This window comes from Astatotilapia calliptera, unplaced genomic scaffold, assembly GCF_900246225.1.
Source record: "Astatotilapia calliptera unplaced genomic scaffold, fAstCal1.2 U_scaffold_168, whole genome shotgun sequence".
In the NCBI taxonomy this organism is placed as follows: domain Eukaryota; kingdom Metazoa; phylum Chordata; class Actinopteri; order Cichliformes; family Cichlidae; genus Astatotilapia; species Astatotilapia calliptera.
Window position 1 is genome coordinate 19085 of NW_020535694.1, and position 20297 is coordinate 39381.

Sequence of the window (20297 nt, forward strand, 5' to 3'; positions counted from 1 at the left end):
GGGGGGCAACAAGTGCTCACCCAAACAAACTGAACATGTTCTCGAGACGCTGAAAGATTCATGCAGCGAGTTTTAAATATTTTATTACAAATTAATTCAAGCTTTTGCACAAGTGAAAGATTTATAACAAGCTCCTTACTTTTAGTGTTATGTAACGTGTTTTTCCTCGATAAGGCTTTGTAAAAACAGGGTTCGGTTAAGTAACAGTACAACAAGTGGCCGAACCAAAATTGCTACCTCTACCAGCACGAGTCAGCTCAGTGTCGCAGCGAGTGCTGAGGCTCAAAGGTCACGCTGCAAACGTTCAGTGCTCTGCTGCGTGACAGTGATCAGCATTAGTGACGACATATTTGGCTTTAGAGTGTATGCAGCAGCAGCAGCGTTTCATATAGACCGAGCACTCTGAGGATTACAACATCATTGTTACTGCTGAGTGACACAGCAAACGTGAAACAGACTGTCCTACTTTCCATGAAACAGCTCATTCTGAGCTTCGCCCCTCCATTATTCACAACCGACTGTACTACGGTTACATCAGCACCGGTGCAGTCACTGGCCTTTAAGCTTTAAAAAATGCCTCCCCGTAATGTTTGCACACAGATACACAGTTACATAGATACATTACTCATGCTAAACATAGACTTTATCCACGGTGACTGTAAATACAGAAGCTTCCCCTGACAACCCGTCTCTGCTGCTTTCTGCCCCACATTTATGTGCAAGTCAGTAACTGTAGCACAGCTGCAGCTTCACATCCAGGAGGTCCGTTTGGGAAGGAGGGCGTTCCACAGTTAAAGCAGCTGTCAGAGGCCCCACTAGTGTTCATGGGCCAGTGAGTCCTGACCATTAAATCAAATTAGACAGTACGGAGACACCTCTAACCTCACGAGGACAGCATGAACTACAGGCGTTACCGAAATATAAGCAGGGAATGACGCATAACTGCCCTCCTTCTCTTAACCCTTTGTGTTTACTAAAGATGGACCAATGCTTTGGTTTGGCGTGTCACCTCATGGTTTAAGGCATATTAACTGAGTCATTTCTGTAACTGGGAGACACCTGCTGCTGCCTATCTTGGCCAGGTTTCCCTTGAAAAAGAGGTTTTTAATCTCAGTGGGATCTTCCTGGTTAAATAAAAAAAATATATTATGCCTTGACATCTGTTTACAGGTAAAACCCTCATTGGAGCCACATGCAGGCTCCCGGCCCACCACGAGAGACCGGCTGGTGAATAATGTCCTTTCTCAAAAGTCTGCATTATGTTCACTTATGATCGAGTCACACACGGCAAATGTACAACCACAAACTTGTGGATGAAGTATTTTTGACAAGGACGTATTCAAAGATGAAAAACAAATGATGTGACGCCGCCCACTCGGGTCTCAAACTGGCATCAGTCGGTACCGAGCGCCACTAAAGCATTGGTCTCACACCTGTGATACAAACCCTGTTTGTGAATCTGTAGCTGTGACACAGCGTGAGGAGAAGCAGCAGCGTGGTATTGCACCATCACTCGTTCCTTCAACGGTTAGTGCAACTTCTGTTCCAGCACTGATGATTGCATTAGTCCACTGACCAAACAGTTATTAGTGTTTCTGTCGTGTGTGTTGGATTGCAGGGGGGGGCTGGTGAAACCACAGCAGTAGCACTGCTAAACAATAAGTCTTAGTGTGTGTTAGGGCTTTTGTTAGGCTGCTGGTTAAAAACACGTTCACTTCCCTTGGCCCCCACTGACACTAACAGAACTGCTGTTGACTATGTCCTCATACTGTGGGGGCGGCTCAGTCTCTATTTGGACGTCCGTGTGGCCCACAGCCTCTTCGTAAGATGGCGGCGGGTCGCCGGCGCTTCCGCGCCCTGACGTAAACTCTGAGCCTGGATACGCTGGGCTGCTGTGGATGCTGAGTTCTGATTGGTCACCGTGGTATTCCCTCCCCCAGTGGTCCATAGAGACCACTGACAAGACGTTGTTGTGATGCGAGAGTCCCATGCTGGGGCTGCGCTGTGAGCGTTTGCGGGAGTGGCAGCGCCACACAGTGATTGCGACGCCGGCGATGATGACCACGACCAGCAGCAGCGGCACAATCAGGTAGAGCGAGTGGATCCCGCCCACCGCCGCCTCCGGGCCTCCAGGCGGACTGCTTTCACGCACATATTCTTCCCAGAACTGCCTCTGCACACAGAACATCCACACTGTCAATAAAACAGCCCAAACGTGCACCCCCCCCCCCCCCCCACTGCAAGCGCTTTTTATCCACATTACTGCAACGCAAGGAAACCGACAACAGCACCCAAACAAACAAAAAGAGACCACGTGAGCGCACACATGACCTAGCTCCAGCCTCCACACAATGCTGCACTGGGCTGTTCTTCCTGCTGATCGCAATCACTTTCTGACAAACACCCTCGTTCCGCTCTCGGCACAGGATTTCACTGCTGGACACATGAACGCCACAAAATATCACTTGTAGTTAGAGCGGCTGGCGTGGGTTACTCTCCACCGGTGATGCTGACCTGTGGGATTTAGCTGCAGTGGAAGCCATGTTTTCATGTTTCAAGTTTCCCAAGTGCTTTTAAAAAGGGCGAGCAGTTTCAATTATCCAAACATCCTAGTTTTTTGGATGATCATGTTATTTTACTACCAGGGTCAAAATGATTAGCTCCCCAATGCTAACACGTGTCTTCTTCAGTGAATCTCCCAAGATCCTCCAGACTTGATCACCTTGGCCTAGATCTTCAGGCCCCCCCACAGACTGGCACTGGTGTCAGGGCTCCGTGCAGACCAGCTGTTCTTCACCAGGCATGTTTTGGGTTGTTGTCGTGTTGGAAGACATTAGGACCCATGATCGCCCCATGATCGGAAGGTCGGCGGTTCGAATCCACTTAACGGCTACCCTGAGGTACCCCTGAGCAAGGTACCGTCCCTACACACTGCTCCCCGGGCGCCTGCTTAGTGGGCTGCCCACTGCTTCACTGAGTGAATGGGTCAAATGCAGAGAAAAAACAAGTAATTTCCCCATGGGGATCAATAAAGTATCCATTATTATTATTATTATTTCCTTCTTTCTTCGCGATTCCTTCCATCCTGAGACTCTCTGTTTAAAGTGGGCTGAAGCATTCCCACGGCATAATAGTCCCACCCCCGTGTTTCACTGTGGAGCCAGCGCTCTTTGGTTGTACACCTCTCACTTCTCTCTCCAAACATAAGCATCGTCTCTGCTTTCTACTCTGGAAACTCTGTATGCTTTCTCAACTGATAGCTCAGACCCTCGCTGAAGTTTTTATACTGAGTGAAAATAGGAAAATAACCTTCAGTTTTATCCTGATTCTAGAAGCTCTGAGCATTACCAAGTTAAATCACATCATTTCCCAGCAGTGCTTTGTGCGGTGGCACGATAAAAAGGTCTATTTTTCCAGAAGGGCGAATAATACTGACCCCGGTCAAACTAATCTGAAACAGTTCTGTTATTGTGCACAAACATGCTCTGTTGAAGAAGCACCCGGGAAAGACTTTAAATTTCATAGGTGGGCTAATAATTTTGTCCTCATCTATAAGAATCAGGAAAACTTTAAGCTGTTTATTTCCAGCACTCCACAAATGTGCCCCAATGGGAAATGATTTCCTGTTAAAGAAAAACGACGCGTGGTTCATGTTGGAGTTCTGATGTGCACTGTGTGATGCGACACGCCTCCTCATCCTCTCACCGTCTTCTCTTCGTTCTCAAAAGCTTCCCGGGCCTCCTCATAGGTGCAGGTCTCCTCCCGACACTCCCTCTGGATGTTACCCTGCTTTATTTCCTCCAGAAAAAAGTTGGCCCTGCGCAGCCTCCGCAGGACCGAGTGGGCCGCTTCTGCTGGCAGGAACACTGAAACGAGTGGAGGAGGGAGGAAGCAAAGACAGGAGCGAGTAGGGGAAAGAAAAAAATGCATTAATCAACAAGCAGAGACAGGAAAGGAATGAAGATGACAGGAAAGTGAGGGCGAGTCAGCAAGCAGAACAGCATGGGGGAGGAATTTAGACAGCATTGAAAGGGCGGCAAAAAGGAAAGAGATGCTGGGAAAAGAATAATGAGGAAAATGGGGAGAGGAGCGAGGTGGGGACTGAAACAAAGGCAGCCGAGCCGAGCGCTGGTCAGTGCCCACATTTCTACATAAAGACAAAAGCTCCTTTGATTTAGGCATCCGTCCCTCTGCCAAATAAAAGAAACTGGAAGAACGGACTTGAAGAGACAAGGTGGCTCTCTGTTTCTCACACCCAGAATATAAACATAAACTCCCCCAAGGAAACAGTCAGATGCCACAACATGCCCAAATTAACAAGTAACGGCTGTCTGACTCATAACTTCGGGAATGGGATCAGCAAAAGGCTTAAAAGCAGAAAAAAGGACAAAGAGCAAAATCCAAACAGGAATTTCCCCCCGGACAGAATGGGAATTGTTACTGTGTCAACAAGGGGGGGCACTGCAGTGGTTTAGTAGCATGGACAATGAGGAAAATCAACACAATGGAACAGGAAAAACAAGCGAGAGTAGGAAAAAGAGGAATCCGTGTTTCCGTCTCTGCTTGTGGGTAAACTTACCACTCCCCATGATTCCCGCGGGTCTGTTTGGGGGGGTTTATCTGCAGAAAAGCAAACAGGCATTAAGCTTCAGTTTGAACCTGCTGATGGAGTAAGATGACAGTTAACAAGAACTTCCACCTCAGCAGCTACACCCTTCCTTTGGTCCTACTTAAAGACGAGCAGCACGGTTTCCAAGCTCCTTCTCAGACACCACATCTCTGCTGTTCTCACACAGACCGACGTTTTCTAACAGGGACACGGTAAAGGGCGTCGTTACGCCATGACCACGAGACATCCGTGGCTGAAGTGACAGCGACCAATGGCGGCTGCCGTCCAGCGCTCCGCACGGATCCAAAAATAGATGACCATCAGCACAATCATCCATCACAAAGCGCCTCCGCCCCAAACAGCCACCGGGGACACGGCGCTGTGCTAACGGTCTCTATCGGGTTAGGTTAGCTTCGGTGGTGTGTGGCTGAGCGGGTTAGTGTCCTGGCAGGTCGATTAGTGGGCTCACGGAGCCTTCACCTTTAAATTCAATCTGGCCATCAACACAGGATCCAAACAAAGACTTCCCGGGAGAGAGTCCCGCCAAACGCTACGGGCTTCACTGCTTCTCGAAACCGCGTGTTGCTGCAAACACAACGCCTATCGCTGCGACTTACCTTTTTTCGTCCCCAAATATGCGCATTAGCGACCGTTCGTCTCCTCCGCTGCCCGAAAGATTTGTTGTACAAACTGCGCAGGCGCACAAGGTCTGTTTGGTATCGCGGCTTCACGAACTGCCCCGAGTTAAAGAGACACACCGCCGTTAGCACGAAGAATAGCAGGTAAATGTGGAAAAAATAACTAAAGATACATAAATGTAACCAATAATCTAATTATGCAAGTTAGTTCACAAATAGGCCACCCAATAAAAATCAAAGGTCATCGATGAAAGGCGGCAGTTCTTGCTTTCTCCATCCTCCGCAAGGTTAATTAAACGAAGCTAAAATCGTATGTGACAAAAAAACATAAAGAATAATGAAAAATAATGAAACTATTTTGTGAACTTGGAAAACTAGCTCAAATAAAATAAAAGAAAATAAAGAGGAAATATTCGTAGTTTTAGGTAAAACATTTAAATCTTATATCTAACATTTTTCACGTTTCTGATAAGGCTTTGATTGACATGTTTATTGAGAGTTTGGACGTCTAAGACTGAGTCAGCTGCTTAGATCTTTCCGCACGACAATAAAAAGACTGAAACTAACGAAAACCAAACCTACATGCCTTCAAATCACAGACGCTAAAATGAAACTAAGCAGAACAAAAAGTGAAAGAAAATATTTAAATAGAATAAATCGAACCCTTGCTATTGTAACCGTGTGTTCTTGCGTGCCTGACAAAGAAAGGTAAAGGAAAGAAAGACGTCCAAGTCATTAACTTACTCGCTCCAGCTCCTGCAGCCAAATACAAACAGGGGGGGTTAGCTCAGCCCATCACAACTTCCAAGCTAGCCAGAATTATATATTCAGCGTTAACGGCGCCTACAACACATTTGTGGCACACACATACTACACATTTATCTAACAAAAACAGGCACAATGATGACAATAAATGAACTAAAATAACAATCAGAAACATCAGGGTGGCTAAATATACGTTATATGTGTGTTGTACAGTGTTAGGAAAGCAATGACGCCAACCGCTCCCACAGGAGAATTGTAGAGGCCAAAGGGGTACACTGTATTTCAAACCCAGTGGGAGTTTCCCCCCAAAGAGGGACAAAGGACCCCCTGATGGTCCTCTTTGGGGGGAAACTAACACTGGGTTTAAATCTGGGACTCTCCACCAGTTAGAACTGAAGAAGCTTCTCGGATGAGAGGTGAAACGTCTTCAAGCAACTTAAAGAAGTCCAGACGCTTTTCTTTCCAAGCTCCTTAGACTACGATGACCTGGATCACTGAGAACCTTCACAGAGACCTTCTGTTTGGTTTGAGATTTTGGGACGTTAATATTTGCCAAGCTGAGACAAATTTCACTTCAAATCTCAGATAGTGAGGATGATTCTAAAATGCAGATCCAGAAAACCATCCTCTTTCACACACCTAGTCAGTTTTGAAGATTAACAATGGCTAACACTGAGCAGTGCTGATTTTCTAACTCTGGAAAATAACTCAAAATGTTAGAAATATTCCAGTGTTAGAAAATCAGCACTGCTCAGTGTTAGCCATTGTTAATCTTCAAAACTGACTAGGTTACTTTTAAACATATAACACTGTCAACAGTGTTAATTTAACACTCAGAGGTGTGGACCCATATAGACACTCTCCAGTGTTAATTTAACACTGGAGATTTTGCTGTGCAGCGACGTTAGTATTAAAGAATATATTTATCTCTAGCGTTTGCCTGACATTTCATTTTTTGCTCACGTCACCACATTTTCCAATTCCTCGTGGCAGAGGAAGATACAGTTGTTCATTTCACTTTGTTTCCACATGGTTTCCCTCGTGCTCAGTGTTCTGTGTCAGTCATCAGTTCAATCTAAGCATTGATATTTTGTGCCTTAGACGTGCAATCAAATATGCAACTCCGAGCAGTATATTAACACTGATGAGTTATGATGTCGTGTGGTGTGTGTGTGTGTGTGTGTGTCTTACCAAAGTGTAGGTCAAATGTTCCTGCCGGCAAAGTCTTTCAACATCATTACTGATGAAAACAGATTGTAATCAGGAGAGGCTGGATGGGTAAATACACACACACACACACACACACACACACACACACACACACACACACACACACACACACACACACACACACACACACACACACACACACACACACACACAGTACAGTACAGACCTGCATATAATATCAATGTACTGGTTCATGAAACTTCAAACGTTGTGTTTTATTTTCAGTTTCCTTTCATGCTAACTGCGGTCTACAACCTAAAACTAACAAGGACTCCAACACAGATGCTGATGGTGCATTTCTAATTAAATGTAGCTATGAAGTTAATTTACTCGTCTACGTCTCTCTCAGGGTGCATTTGTGATCAATATGAATTAATTCCAAGATTCGTCCCTGGGGACAAAAATCACTGAGTTCAATTAGAAAGAACACGAGCAGCCTTCTAACCGTAGCTCTGAGTCTGTGTGAGACAGAATAAAGGTTTGTCTCACAGAGTGTTTAAAGTGATACAGTCGGTGTCTGCGCTGTGATCCACAACCTCGCACTGCTCAAAGCACTCTTGATGATGTCATTGTGTGGAGACGTCCTTAAAGTAGTTTTATCAGCACAGCAGCTCCACCTACCAGCTTCTCTGTTTGGGAAGGGCAGCCAATCAGAACAAAGCTGGCCTAAAGGGAGGATGCTCTTAAAGCCAAAGTGAATGAACAAAAGCCGAGCCCTCATCTTCCACTTCTGGTGACTGCAGAAGATTTGCTGTGGGGTTCACCGTAGCAGATCATCTGCCTCCATCTCACCCTGTCTCTAGTATCCTATACCGTCACACCAACCTTCTGCATGTCCTCCTTCACTACATCCACAAACCTTCTCTGAGGTCTTCCTCTTTTCCTCTTTCCTGGTAGCTTCATCTTCAACATATTTTGTCCAATATATCCACGACCCTTTCTCTACACATGTCCAAACCCTCTCTGCCTTACCTAAGTACACCTCTTCAGCTGCTTGTTAATGCAAATATCCAATGAATTAATCCCATGGGAGCAACATACAGGCATGTAGACATAGAAACGAAAACCTCCTAAAGTTCAAACTGAGCATAAGAATGAGGAAGAACAGAGGATTTAAGTGACTTTGAGCATGACATGGTTGTTGGTGCCAGACGGTCTGCTGGGATTTTTCCCACATAGCAATATCTGGCATTTACAGAGAATGGTCTGTACACGTCACGCGGCTGCAACTGTGTGATGCTATCATGTATGAACCAAAAGCTGCGGGGAATATTTCCAGCATCTTGTTGAATCTATGCCACAAACAATTAAGACTGATTTGAAGGCAAAAAGGGGTCAAACCCAGTACCACCAAGGTGTACCTAATAAAGTGTCCAGTGAGTTTATATTGAATGGTTATATAATGCAATTTGAACAATGATTTCATATAACATAGAGATCACAGACAGCATCTCAGGAATATTCAGCTATGCTTTTTGGACTTCCTGTATCCTACAATAAAACACACCTACTGTCACACTCACACTATGACATGTATTTAGGCATCCAGTGAAAACTGATGATAAATTGTACACAATACTTTAAATTTGTAAAATAACACACAGTTAAAGAATAAAAATTAGTTAATTATTAGCTCAGATTCTTGCACTAACATGCTGCCTTATGGATGCATTGGGCATCCATTGTTGCAAGAATGTAAACTTTCAGAAATTACTTCTTGGCCTATAATCCGTCAAACATATGTCAAACATGCCTCTCGGGAATAACATCAATGCCTTTTGAGCCAGAAAGAACATTCCTATCACCAGGTAGAAGCTGCAGTCAGTTTTTGGAAAAGTGACTTAAGGGAGTGAAAAACTTAACAAAACAACATCGGAAGGCTGCGTCATTAAAAGGTTTTAAGTTGGGGCTTTTATTTGTAAGGTAAAGACCCTACAATGATAAAGAGAAAAGAGAGAAAACTGCACCCAATCAGATGAGCCCCTATGAGCACGCGCTTTGGTGACAGTGCGAAGGAAAAACTCCCTTTTAACCGGAAGAAACGTCCAGCACAAGCAGGCTCAGGGCTGTGACGGGTCCCTGGTGAGGGGAGGGAGACAGGACAAAAGACAAGGTGTCGAACAAAGCCAGGGATTAATAACAAAATACAGAGGGGTGTATAAACACACAGGGCGGGGAGAAAAAACACTCATAGCATCATGGGAAGCCTCCAGCAGCCTAGGCCTTCTGCAGAATAACTGAGGGAGAATTCAGGGTCACCTGATGCAGCCCTAAATATATGCTTCATGAAAAATGTTTTTTTAAGCCTAAGAGGGTGTCTGGTGCCCAAATCCAAACTGGGCTAAAGCTTAAGTCTCCCATTCTACTTTAAATATCCTGGAACCACAAGTAAGCCAACAGTCTGAGAACAAAGCGCTCTACTGGGGTGATAAAGCGCTATAAGGAGGTGTGTGTGGTGGACCCAGGTGCGAACACAGGTGAGGAGACGGGAGTGAACTTAAACTGAAAGCGAGCCTTTATTTGGGCTGATATAGAGGGGAGTAGACAAAACATAACAGGGACAGAGAGGCAACTAACCAGAAACCTAAACTGGAAAAACACTAACACGACTGAAAGGGAAAACTATGATCACTGTGAACAGAATGCTGTGCAGATGCATGGAAACTGTGAACCAAATGGCGTGACGAAACAGACATGAACATGACCTGCACGGAACCTCATCGTGCGGCTGCATGAAAAACAACATAAACCAAATGGCAAACACGAACTGCACAGAATCCTGAAAAACACTTAACTTGACCAGAGGGAAGGTACACAGACTAAATACCCACAGGGGTGATCAGGGGAACACATGAGGAAGAACAGCTGCCACACATGAACCTAATGACAGGACAGGGGCACTAAATGCAATGAGCAAGAACACCAGAGCCTTTCAAAATAAAACAGGAAATATGGAGACAGACATGACACGAACTTGACAACAAGGACCACACAGACATGAAACATGACAGGTAGACAGTACAGGGGGAGATGCCAGAAACAACTAAGACACAAAGGACTAAACTGCAACTTAGAAATTAACTAGATGAGCTAAACTAGAAACCAAATTAATACAAAAGATACATAAAACTCAAACACTGGGTCACACGACCCAGTACCGTGACATTAAGGTCTGTAACATAAGTACACACAGATTTAACTGATCTCAAATCAAGAGCAGGACCACAACAGCTGGGAGCCCCCAAATATCTGAATATGGAAACATAAATCTGTCTGGTTATCAGTGAGAGCATTAGAACACACACACACACACACACACACACACACACACACACACACACACACACACACACACACACACACACACACACACCCTGGCACTAGGACCCAGCAGGTGCAGCCCCGTTATTTTAGAGCTCCGTGGCACGGTTCCGTCGGCAGAGCGCCGGATCCACAGCACACACCGCGGCAGCGTCCTCTGGGCTCAGGACGCAGAGTGAGCGGAGGCTCGCCACCACACTGTGCGCGTTCAAGAGGGAACAACCGCAAGTTATTACTGGTTCAAGGTTGGCGATTTCCCGCATTTGTTTCATTGTTTTTTGCTACTATTTGTTATTTAATGAGTAAGATACTTTAGACATGGCTTCATCCGTGAGCGGCACAGAGGAGGTGCGGGTGACGGCGTTGACGCCCCTGAAGTTGGTGGGACTTGTGTGCGTCTTTCTCGCTCTCTGCCTGGATGTCGGTGCCATGTTGAGCCCGGCGTGGGTCACCGCGGATGATCAGTACTCCCTGTCCTTGTGGGCGTCTTGCTGGAAGCCCGTCAGCTCCGAGGATTGGTCCTGCAACAGCACGCTGGCCACGGGTGAGAAAGACGCTCATGTGCCCGCACAGACACGCTTAACACTGGCGGCTGCTGGCGTGACGTGCCACCATGTTGGCTGAAAGTTTTAAACCAGTTGGGTGTTGTAGTTTTAAGGGATGCTTCACCTTCGAAATCGCAGGGTTGTGGGCGCAGACAGACACCTACATTCATATTCAAATGAAGTGCGATGCACAGCTCTCAGGGATAACAAAGGGTCCCCGCGGAGAGTGCGCTGCTGAACCAATCTGTTCTGTGGGTGAGAATTATAAAACATCACCCCAGAGAGTGCTAGATGTTAATTACTTTATAATTAGCTATTGCCTGTTTAATTTAAAGTGCCGACATTTTCTGCATGAAATAGGATCTAGAACGGTGTGTTGCGCACTGCTGTCCAATTGGGAAATAATCGAGTACAGGAAAAAGTGAAGTCTCACAAGTCTGATGAATAAGACGCGTTGGTTTCTTTCTAGGCCGTTTGACTCTTTTTTGCTTAAAGCGTTTGCTCAGTGCGCCACAGAATGATGTGGGAATGTTGCCTCGCCAGGAGCGGTCCAGCTGGGGTTTCATTTGGCCTTTTGTTGCGATCAAAATGAGCCTTTGTGTGGGTTTCTTCACCGGCCAAGGAGCAGGGGCAGCTCAGAGCAGAGAACTCCCCCGAGATCCAGATGCCTGCAGATTAGTAACCAGGGAAACAAGCTGAACACTCCAGAAATTTTCTCTATTAGGGAAAAAAAAATATTTATGGAGTCCCCTCACTTAGCTTTTTTTTCTAGAAGCATTTCATATTTCCATCATAGCTACTAATCCACCGAGAGAAAGGAAGAGAGAAGCTGGCTGAAACTCTCAGAAAATTGATCCTATCGCTAGTTGAGTGTTTGTAGCGCTGTGCAAAATATCTACTGCATATGTAAAGCAGTGCAACAGCCCTTTATGACATTTCTAACGCACTGGCAGGCTTTCAAGCCACAGTTTGTAGATGACGATCCATCTTGCAACACAATAAAAGCAAAAAAAATGTCGAAACTGATCGCACAGAGAAGGTTTGTCATTTTAATTTTCTTGTAAATGTGCCTAAAGCTTACACGGGTTTATCCTGCTGTATCCCTGAGCAGACTGTCTAACATTTCCTGTCTGTGTTTCTGCTGTCTCTGAGCGGCTCCTGCGTGCTGACTGGTGAATTGCATTTTTGTTAGTCTGACAAAATGTTTTCTTTCTGTCTGAGATGAGTAACTGCGGGGCCACTCTGGCCCATTCCTCCTCTGTCAGCGCAGACAAAGTGCACTTTGGTGCCATATAAAGACACGTAGTCTCCGTGTCAGCTCCCAGCAGCAGCAGCATACCACAGTAAATGCACACAGTGAACTTCCCATTTCCTCAGGCTCGTGCTTGGCTAGGGCTTATTGATTTGAATCCCAGTAATCAGTTTCTAACCACCCCCTCCCCTCATCAACCCGCGATATTTCCTTGGTGTCATGCTTCGGGCATTAAATAGATCCTGTTAGTCTGAAACAGCAGCTCAGATGTTTTGAACTTGTTCTGCACAAAGTTCTCTTTAAACCGTAATAATGTGCTGTAAGGTAGACATCAAGTATGGCCTCATTACGTGCTCTAGTGTTTGTGCAGATGCATATAGGTTATCCTGTCTGCGTGTTTCTCTCTCAGACAGACACGCACACACATGTAGTCAGGAGCTGCCGGTGGTCAAGTATAAATGCTACAGACTCCACATAGAGCCAGGAATGCAGCAGCAGCAGTGTGTTCATGCCAGGGTGGTGCGAGATCAGGATATCAATGTGGAGCCAGAGTGTGAGCACGTCCAGCTCAGTGAGATGCAGTGATGGCGAAGCGTATTAATAATGTAATATGTTAGCTATCCCATTCTGGGGGCCTGCTTCCTCTTTACGGGAGGTCACAGAACTGTGCAGGCCACATACCGGCTCTGTGGGACAGAGCCTCAGCTCAGCGACACAGAGGACACGAACCTGGAGCCTCCGATTGAAGATGGTGCTTCTTCAAACAGGCCTTCATCCTGCTGCCTTGAGAGAGTGAGGCTGAGATTGTGTGACAGTGCGAGAGAGAGAGACACTCGAGGCACTTCTGTGACACAGATCTTCCACAGTTGTCTGAGACAAAGCAACTGAATCGGGGGCCTTGAAGGATTTATTTGCTTAACACTTCAGCAGTTCCTGGACATCCGTACAGAGGACCATAATTAATGCTCAGATTGGATCTTGTGTACTGTATCTCCTTTTCCATCTGTTATCGTGCGGGGCTCAGATTAATAGTTTGGCACTTCCTGCTCGTCAAAGCCTTTAAGCACCCTAACTCTGGCTGTGTCTCTCGCACAGCGAACAGGATCCGTTCCAATTCTGAGATGAGATGACTTTCTGCATCCTGCTGTTTTCATGATAAAGTTGCGCGCCGGCTGGGCTGCGGGCACCAAAATGACCCAGGAAAGATACAGTATCTCAACAGCGATGGGTCTGTGACAGCTGCGGGTCAAGTCAGTGTAACCCTCCCTCTTTGCTGAGAGGCAGCAGCAGCGAGGGGGTCGCTGTGGTTGTGAAAGCAGGGAGGCTGAAGGAAAAGTGGTGCTCTGCTTTTTGTGGGCTCGCTCCAGCATCCTGTGGTGACAGGACCCATTTTTTAAACTCTAAATCCTGAGCCATATTTGGTCAGAAGTGGTTGATGTTTGTTTATATTTGAGCGGCTTGGCCCCTCCAATAAAATTTCCCTCCAACAAGAGTGGGAACTGTATTTTAAGCAGCTTATGTTCCGTCACTTTCTTCTGCTGTTTTAATGATTTTCTGCCTCAGCAGAGAGGAAGTATTCTCAGCCATGCTTAATCTTTTTTTATTTCCCAGACTCCGTAATAAACAATACCTCGTACACGTACTAAAAACAGACTAAATAAACTTTAGTCAGTCACTGTAAACTTTTCCACACTCTGTAATACTGAGCCGCGTATACAGAGCCCAATCCCCTTTATGCTTTGATGTTTACCTTTTTCCACCCACCGTACTTTAAATGATTTCCTCCTGTGTAATCAAATGCTTCATCATAATATCCTCCTCCTGTTTCCGCAAGTAAACAGTAAAGCAATGAAAGAGACCCCTAATCTCTAAACAATAACGTATATTGTCTCTCAACAGTCAGTTGGTGTCCCGTGGCTAATTTAGACTAAGAAAAACTGTTTTCTCAAGAAAAAGGCAAGGCATCTAAAAAAGAAGAAGAAGCCTACGATCGTATTTTTCTGCCTTTCACAGCTGCGTCTGTTTGGGGCAGACAGCTATTTCCACTCAAGTGTGGATGGGATGCTGAGGATGCTGCTGAGCAGTCATCAGCCGACAGGGATATACTCATTGTCAGAGTCACCTTTCTGTTCCATTGGGATCCATTACTGGACTGTTGGAAATGTGCACGTGTAACCAGGCGCGTGTTCGTGCCAGAAAAAGGCCTGTGCTCAGTTTGAGGGTTTGCATTCCTCATCTGCACCCCGCCAACGGTCCCCGGTGGCTCAGAAATGTTCCGAGCCATCGCCGCCATCGCTCAGCCTCCGAACCACAAATAGTTTGTGTTTACACTGTGGCAATTCACCACCAGTGTTATTTACTTTTGAGGGACTGAGTATTGCACTGTTACTGTGGCTAACCACTGCAGCCTGTGACCTATTCTGCTGCCTCTGTCTTCTTCCCTTTATCCGTCCTCATCTTGTCTCTCCGCTTCCCCCCTCCTGTCAGCAGCGCCGACACGGCTCTCCAGAGTAACCTTTTTTTAGCTACCTGTGTCACTCTCTGTTTCAGTGTGATTTCACGGTTTTCCTCCCTCCCCCTCTCCCTCCTTTCTGCCCCTGTGTTTGTGCTCGTCTCAGACTGGCAGATCGCCACCCTGGCTCTGCTGTTGGGGGAGCAGCCCTCACGCTGCTCGCCTTCCTCGTGGCGCTGTTCTCCCTGTGCTTTGGCTCCAGGGAGTCGCTGCTACAAGCCTGTGGCCGTCATGCTTTTCTCTGCAGGTATGTAAAGAAAATACATTTTCATCGAATGTGCACAGGAAGACCCCAACTTTAATGATGCATCTTGTGTCTGAACTGTCTGTTTTTCTTGCAGTTGTGCTCCAAGTGTGGCAGCTTGGTTCTCTTCCCCATCAAGTTCATAGAGACGGTCAGTCTGAGGATCTACCATGAATTTAACTGGGGCTACGGCCTGGCATGGGGATCCACCATCTTCTCTTTCGGAGGCGCCCTCCTCTACTGCCTCAACCCCAAAAACTATGAAGACTACTACTGAAAAGACAAGAGGAGAAACCTGGGACCTCACCCAGCTAGTGTCCACATTAGTAATAGCACCTCTGTTACACATCGCACAACCAGACCAGAAATAGGAAAAAAAATGCTCATTAAAAATTTCAGGACTGGAAAGGAGCTCTTGTATTTGATACTGTGAACTTGTCTGAAATGCTGTCCTTGCTCATTGGACTGAAGCCCTGAGGTCTCTTAGGAGGGTTGGCAGCGAATCCAGTCATATAAAGAAGCGAGGCACTTTCATTTGGGAGCGAATGCCCACCGGGTCAGATAATCCTGCGTCCCCTTTAAGTGTAACTCCAGTAGGTCTTAGTTCTGGACACAAGGTGTGTTGTGAACAGATGGATTCGCTGGCCCCATACCCGGAGGGAATTGATGGACTAATTAGCCAATCAGAGAAGAGAAGGAGATGTAGAGAGGAAGACATTCTTTTGAAGTGATATCCTGAGGATGACAAACTGAGGAGGCACACCTAAAGAATGCAACATGCCACATTTCCCCAGAGACGCAACAATAACTGGAGGCTGGCCAAGCTTTCTTCTGCTGCCAGCAGACTTTAATATATCGGAGAAAGCATGTCACGGAGCTCCCTGGACTCACTGCATTTGTCCTGTCCTGCTTGTGTCTATTATAACTGGGTCAATAAACAAACAGAAGCTACCTAAGACAGCTAACACTTCCAAACGGGTGGAAGTAACACAATCCTAGTTAATGACTCACGAGTGTCTTCTACACAAAACCTGATTTACAAGATGCGATCAAGAAGTTCTGAGAACAAAACTATAAAAAAAATCCAAAGCATTTGCCTGAATTTAATTTGGTCATCTAACGTTCAAAAGTTAACCTTTTACCCGCGACCACGCCCACTAAAGCTTCCAGCACAGCTGTTATTTTAGATCGCTCCCTGGAATTCCAAGTATCCATGACCACAGACTGCAAACATTAGCTTCTGTTTCTTCCTGTTAAAAGGGGAGTTTTTTCCCTTCCCACTGTTGCCAAAGTGCTGCTCATATGGGGGTCATATGATTGTTGGGTTTTTCTCTGTATCTATGAAGCGCCTTGAGGCGACTTATGTTGTGATTTGGCGCTATATAAAATAAATTGAATTGAATTGTTTGAACCTGAGCCCTCCGTAGGGAGGACAGTCGCTGGTTTAGATGTCCAGCTACAGGAGTCGAGCTGAAGAGGTTCCTCAGCATTTCCCAGGATAAACTGGAGGAGGTGGCTGGGCTGTGGAGGTCTGGGCATCCTTGCTTAGGCTGCTGCCCGGCCCCGGATCATAGCTTTTACACTATGGAAGATCCAGCATTCAGTGTCAGAGGGCGATCTAAAAGTAGCGGCCGATCGTGAGATCACCTGAAGTCTTGGCTTTAAGTAAACCTGCTGCTGAGAACCTTCAAAATACCCCCAGTCATACCTTCTTTTTCAGGAAACTGCATCATAAATAAAATAATAAGCTTGTTAGTTACAAAGCACAGCAGTAGGAAGGTAGAGGGCAAATGACCACGTCTGCTGAGCGAGTGTGCATGATCATACCACCCAGCATGTGCTCACAGACCTACCCGTGTGATGCCTCCTTATCTTCCCTCTCAGTAGGAAATGAAACGCTCTCAACAGGCACCATTAAAAATACATCTGCTTCCCTAGACTGTAGCTGAAAAAGGCAACAGACTCGGTTTTAGCGTCTGAGCGAAGGTGCACGCCAGAGTGAGACGTGCTGTGTACGAGTGAAACGAGGACCGCGAGGTAGACGACCTACGGCGGCGTGCTGTGGTAACGGGCGTCTTCTTAAAGCTCCTTTATAGCGTTCATGAACTCCCTCCTGCAACATCAAAGTAAATGAATGTGTGCATGCATTTACAATTCCCACTGGTCTGATAAACACAATAAACATGTAGTAGAAAATAAATCAATCGTGCGTGTTTCATTTGGGAAGGAGAGAAACTCTGCACCTGCGCAGGATCAAGTCACATAGAATCAGCTCTTTTATTAAGTACAGCAAGTTGAGGCATTTGCACAGGAAATCAACATCTGTTGAACACATAATACAGGGTGGTAATAATATGCATAAAAGTACCAGGAACATACTCGTATGCAAGTGTCTTTAGTGTTCTTTCAGTGAGCTCTCATACAGAGCCAGATACAGTGTAAAGTCTACATTTCGCATTAGTCACAACTTATATACTCATTGCTTTCATTGTTCCACTGTCAGAATGGGGGAGCTGGAGGTCCTGGATAAAACAAGTGTCTCCATTTGTACTTCGGGAATGGGCACAGTGTAAACAGGGCAGTCATTAGTTCTGCATGGAATGGTCGCCAGGTAAACCACAGCTCCTCCTCCTCAATCCTTAAAGCGCTCTGACATCTCTGAAGCCTGCTGCGCCCGCCGTCTGAGCCGCAGTATGCTCTTACATGTCTGCCGCCGGAAGCTCCAGCCCTCCGTGGTCATTATCCATCAAAGAAAACAAAGGTCAAAGTGCACAGGAGTAGGGGACCAGAGCAGGACGAGAGGGATAAGTGGCTCTTCCTCAGCAGGTAGGAGGGGACGTATACTGATTGATGGGATGAGACCTCTACACAGATTCTGCAGACTGTAGAGGGGCGGGGCTTATAGTATCCAGGGATTTGCAAGGGATGAGGCAGGAGTGGAGATACAGCACAGTGCGTAAGCTCAGGTGTAGCGTGGCATCTCGCACTGTTCACAGCGGTTTAGTGCAGGGTGGTTGAGGAAGGTGCAGCTTTCACAGTTCCACTGGGCGCCTTCAAAGTCCTCGTCCGTCTGGGGCACCCGCTTCGAGGCCTGTGTCCCTTCTGACAAAAAGAAAGAAGCTCATTCACGTGGTAAAACATGCGCATCAGTAATGAAAGGCTGCAACTCAGAGCTGCATTAAAACGAATGCAGGTAATCATTCAAATGGTAAAAATGGTAAATGGCCTGTATTTGTATAGCGCTTTTCTAGTCCCTAAGGACCCCAAAGCGCTTTACACATCCAGTCATCCACCCATTCACACACCCATTCACACACTGGTGATGGCAGCTACATTGTAGCCACAGCCACCCTGGGGCGCACTGACAGAGGCGAGGCTGCCGGACACTGGCGCCACCGGGCCCTCTGACCACCACCAGTAGGCAACGGGTGAAGTGTCTCGCCCAAGGACACAACGACCGAGACTGCCCAAGCCGGGGCTCGAACCGGCAACTGTCCGATTACAAGGCGAACTCCCAACTCTTGAGCCACGATCGCCCAAGGGTGAAACCTGACAGAAACATGCATTTACTAAACCGCAGAGCGAATCTTACATCTCTGTCCGAGGTCCTGCTACACTCAGCAGCTGAGCAACAGGTGCATCGTCTGGCCCTGAAGGTTTTTCTCTACATCAGATATTATGATGCTAGATGAACTGCTTCTCATACAGCACCTTCCTACTCTACTCCTTTTGTCTACGCTAAACTATCATTTTATCGAATGTGAGTGAAGCAGCTCTGGGATCAGTATCTGCTATCAAACTGGAGAAGCTAAGAAACCACCAACTTTCCAATTAGTGGATGTCCTGCACTACAGCCAGTTCTACTTTTCGGTGGGTAGTGTGGGAAGTGCCGCATGTTTGTTTTGGCCAACTTTAACTCCAGATGCTCGAAAGGGTTTCAGTGAGGCGATCGTGTAAGCTGTGGGGCCACCACAGCACCTTAGAAAAGCTACACAGCATTTTAATTTCACAACAGTGAAATCAGATTTTTATCCACTAAAGTTCAGTTGAGTCTGATATAATGTCGACACGTTGCCTAGCAACTAACTAACCTAAACTGACCTGATTTTAACGTTTATCTTCCTAAAATCCTTTTTTATAAAAGACTTTTGTTTTAATCTTAAGGCAACAAAAACTCGTTTATAGTTGAATTACACACCTATCGCATCATGATGCTGCCGAGCAACCACATGTTTAAACGGACACATTTTTATGCATCTGCAGCACTTTATAAAAAGCTCTGTGTCATTTAATTTCACAGCTGTCAGCATGAACAGACCAAACAGTAAGAATTAAGACCAAAGTGAGACAAAGATCTGAATGAAGCCTCAAATCTGCACCTTGGTAAAATATTAAAATGTCTCTGACTTCTGCAGAAGTGCTTACCTTTCTTTCCAGATGTGGGTGGCACCACAGGACCAGGCTGAATATTGTCATAAAAGTTGTTCATTGCTTTGGGGTCAAACTTCCCTGCAGAGATCAGACAGAAAGCTTTAGTTTGTTTTAAAGAGAGCCTGTTTCAGCCAGAACTGTCAGAGACACTTCAAAGCTTTGTGTGGGAATGCATTTGTGTGCGAGTGATGCGTACATACCTCTAGACTGCAGTAGATCTGTTTCCTTCAGTGTACAGTCAATATCAATTTGAAGCTGTCGGTTCTGACTGCGTAGTCGGGTCATCTCCTCAGGCTGCAGACAGTAAGCACACGAGCCGGTCTGATTAGCCCACTCCCACACTCGCACTCCACTTTCATATGTATTAGCAGTGAAATCAAACCAGTCTTAACACCAGCTTGACCGTCTCAGTGATTTTCTAATACTCCTTAAATATGGTGTTTTTACAGGCAACATATCACCACAAAGTGGTGGCAATATACCTTAACACCACAAAAAGCCATTCACTGCAGGTGTTGGACCGGTGAGGCGTGTGCAGCGGGTGAGATTAGATAATACTGCACAAACAGGACAAACATGCACAGACAAGTCCTTCAGCACATCAACGAAAATGAAGTCAAGTGAAAACTCTGCAAGGTAAGCAGCAGCCACGAAGGTCTTGGGAGAATAATCAAGCAGTTCCCAGTGAATAAAATAATAATCAATAAAATCAGTGATCATTTCACAGCTTGCCTTTATAGCTTTGGTCAG

The 20297-nt window shown here is 46.1% G+C and overlaps 2 protein-coding genes and 1 pseudogene across 3 annotated transcripts; 1 reads left to right on the forward strand and 2 right to left on the reverse strand.

Moving 5' to 3' along the window:
* Positions 1 to 67: 67 nt before the first annotated feature.
* On the reverse strand, positions 68 to 5418 carry LOC113017627 (transmembrane gamma-carboxyglutamic acid protein 1-like). Of its 2 annotated transcripts, none has more exons than XM_026160766.1 (4): positions 5227 to 5418; positions 4580 to 4620; positions 3706 to 3866; positions 68 to 2173 (listed from the first exon to the last, which is right to left on the reverse strand). In XM_026160766.1, the coding sequence occupies exons 2-4, from the start codon at positions 4587 to 4589 to the stop codon at positions 1712 to 1714; spliced, it is 633 nt and encodes a 210-aa protein (XP_026016551.1). In that variant the 5' UTR covers positions 4590 to 4620; positions 5227 to 5418; the 3' UTR covers positions 68 to 1711. The 2 variants fall into 2 exon arrangements, with proteins under 2 accessions (XP_026016551.1, XP_026016553.1); XM_026160768.1 differs by lacking the exon at positions 5227 to 5418 and adding an exon at positions 4700 to 5220.
* Positions 5419 to 10601: 5183 nt separating this feature from the next.
* On the forward strand, positions 10602 to 15660 carry LOC113017629 (transmembrane protein 47-like; annotated as a pseudogene).
* Positions 15661 to 17369: 1709 nt separating this feature from the next.
* LOC113017628 (TGF-beta-activated kinase 1 and MAP3K7-binding protein 3-like) lies at positions 17370 to 19868 on the reverse strand. Its single transcript, XM_026160769.1, has 3 exons — positions 19748 to 19868; positions 19542 to 19625; positions 17370 to 18218 (listed from the first exon to the last, which is right to left on the reverse strand). Exons 1-3 carry the CDS (start codon positions 19830 to 19832, stop codon positions 18079 to 18081), a joined length of 309 nt encoding a protein of 102 aa, XP_026016554.1. The 5' UTR covers positions 19833 to 19868; the 3' UTR covers positions 17370 to 18078.
* Between the last annotated feature and the right edge of the window lie 429 nt (positions 19869 to 20297).

Coding starts and splice junctions, on each gene's coding strand:
- LOC113017628 (XM_026160769.1), bottom strand. CDS start 19,832: ATGACCCGACTACGCAGTCAGAACCGACAGCTTCAAATTGATATTGAC. Junction 19,626..19,747: donor AGATCTACTGCAGTCTAGAG/GTATGTACGCAT, acceptor TGATCTCTGCAG/GGAAGTTTGACCCCAAAGCA. Junction 18,219..19,541: donor ACCCACATCTGGAAAGAAAG/GTAAGCACTTCT, acceptor TCTTTTTGTCAG/AAGGGACACAGGCCTCGAAG.
- LOC113017627 (XM_026160766.1), bottom strand. Junction 2,174..3,705: donor TTGAGAACGAAGAGAAGACG/GTGAGAGGATGA, acceptor TTCTGTGTGCAG/AGGCAGTTCTGGGAAGAATA.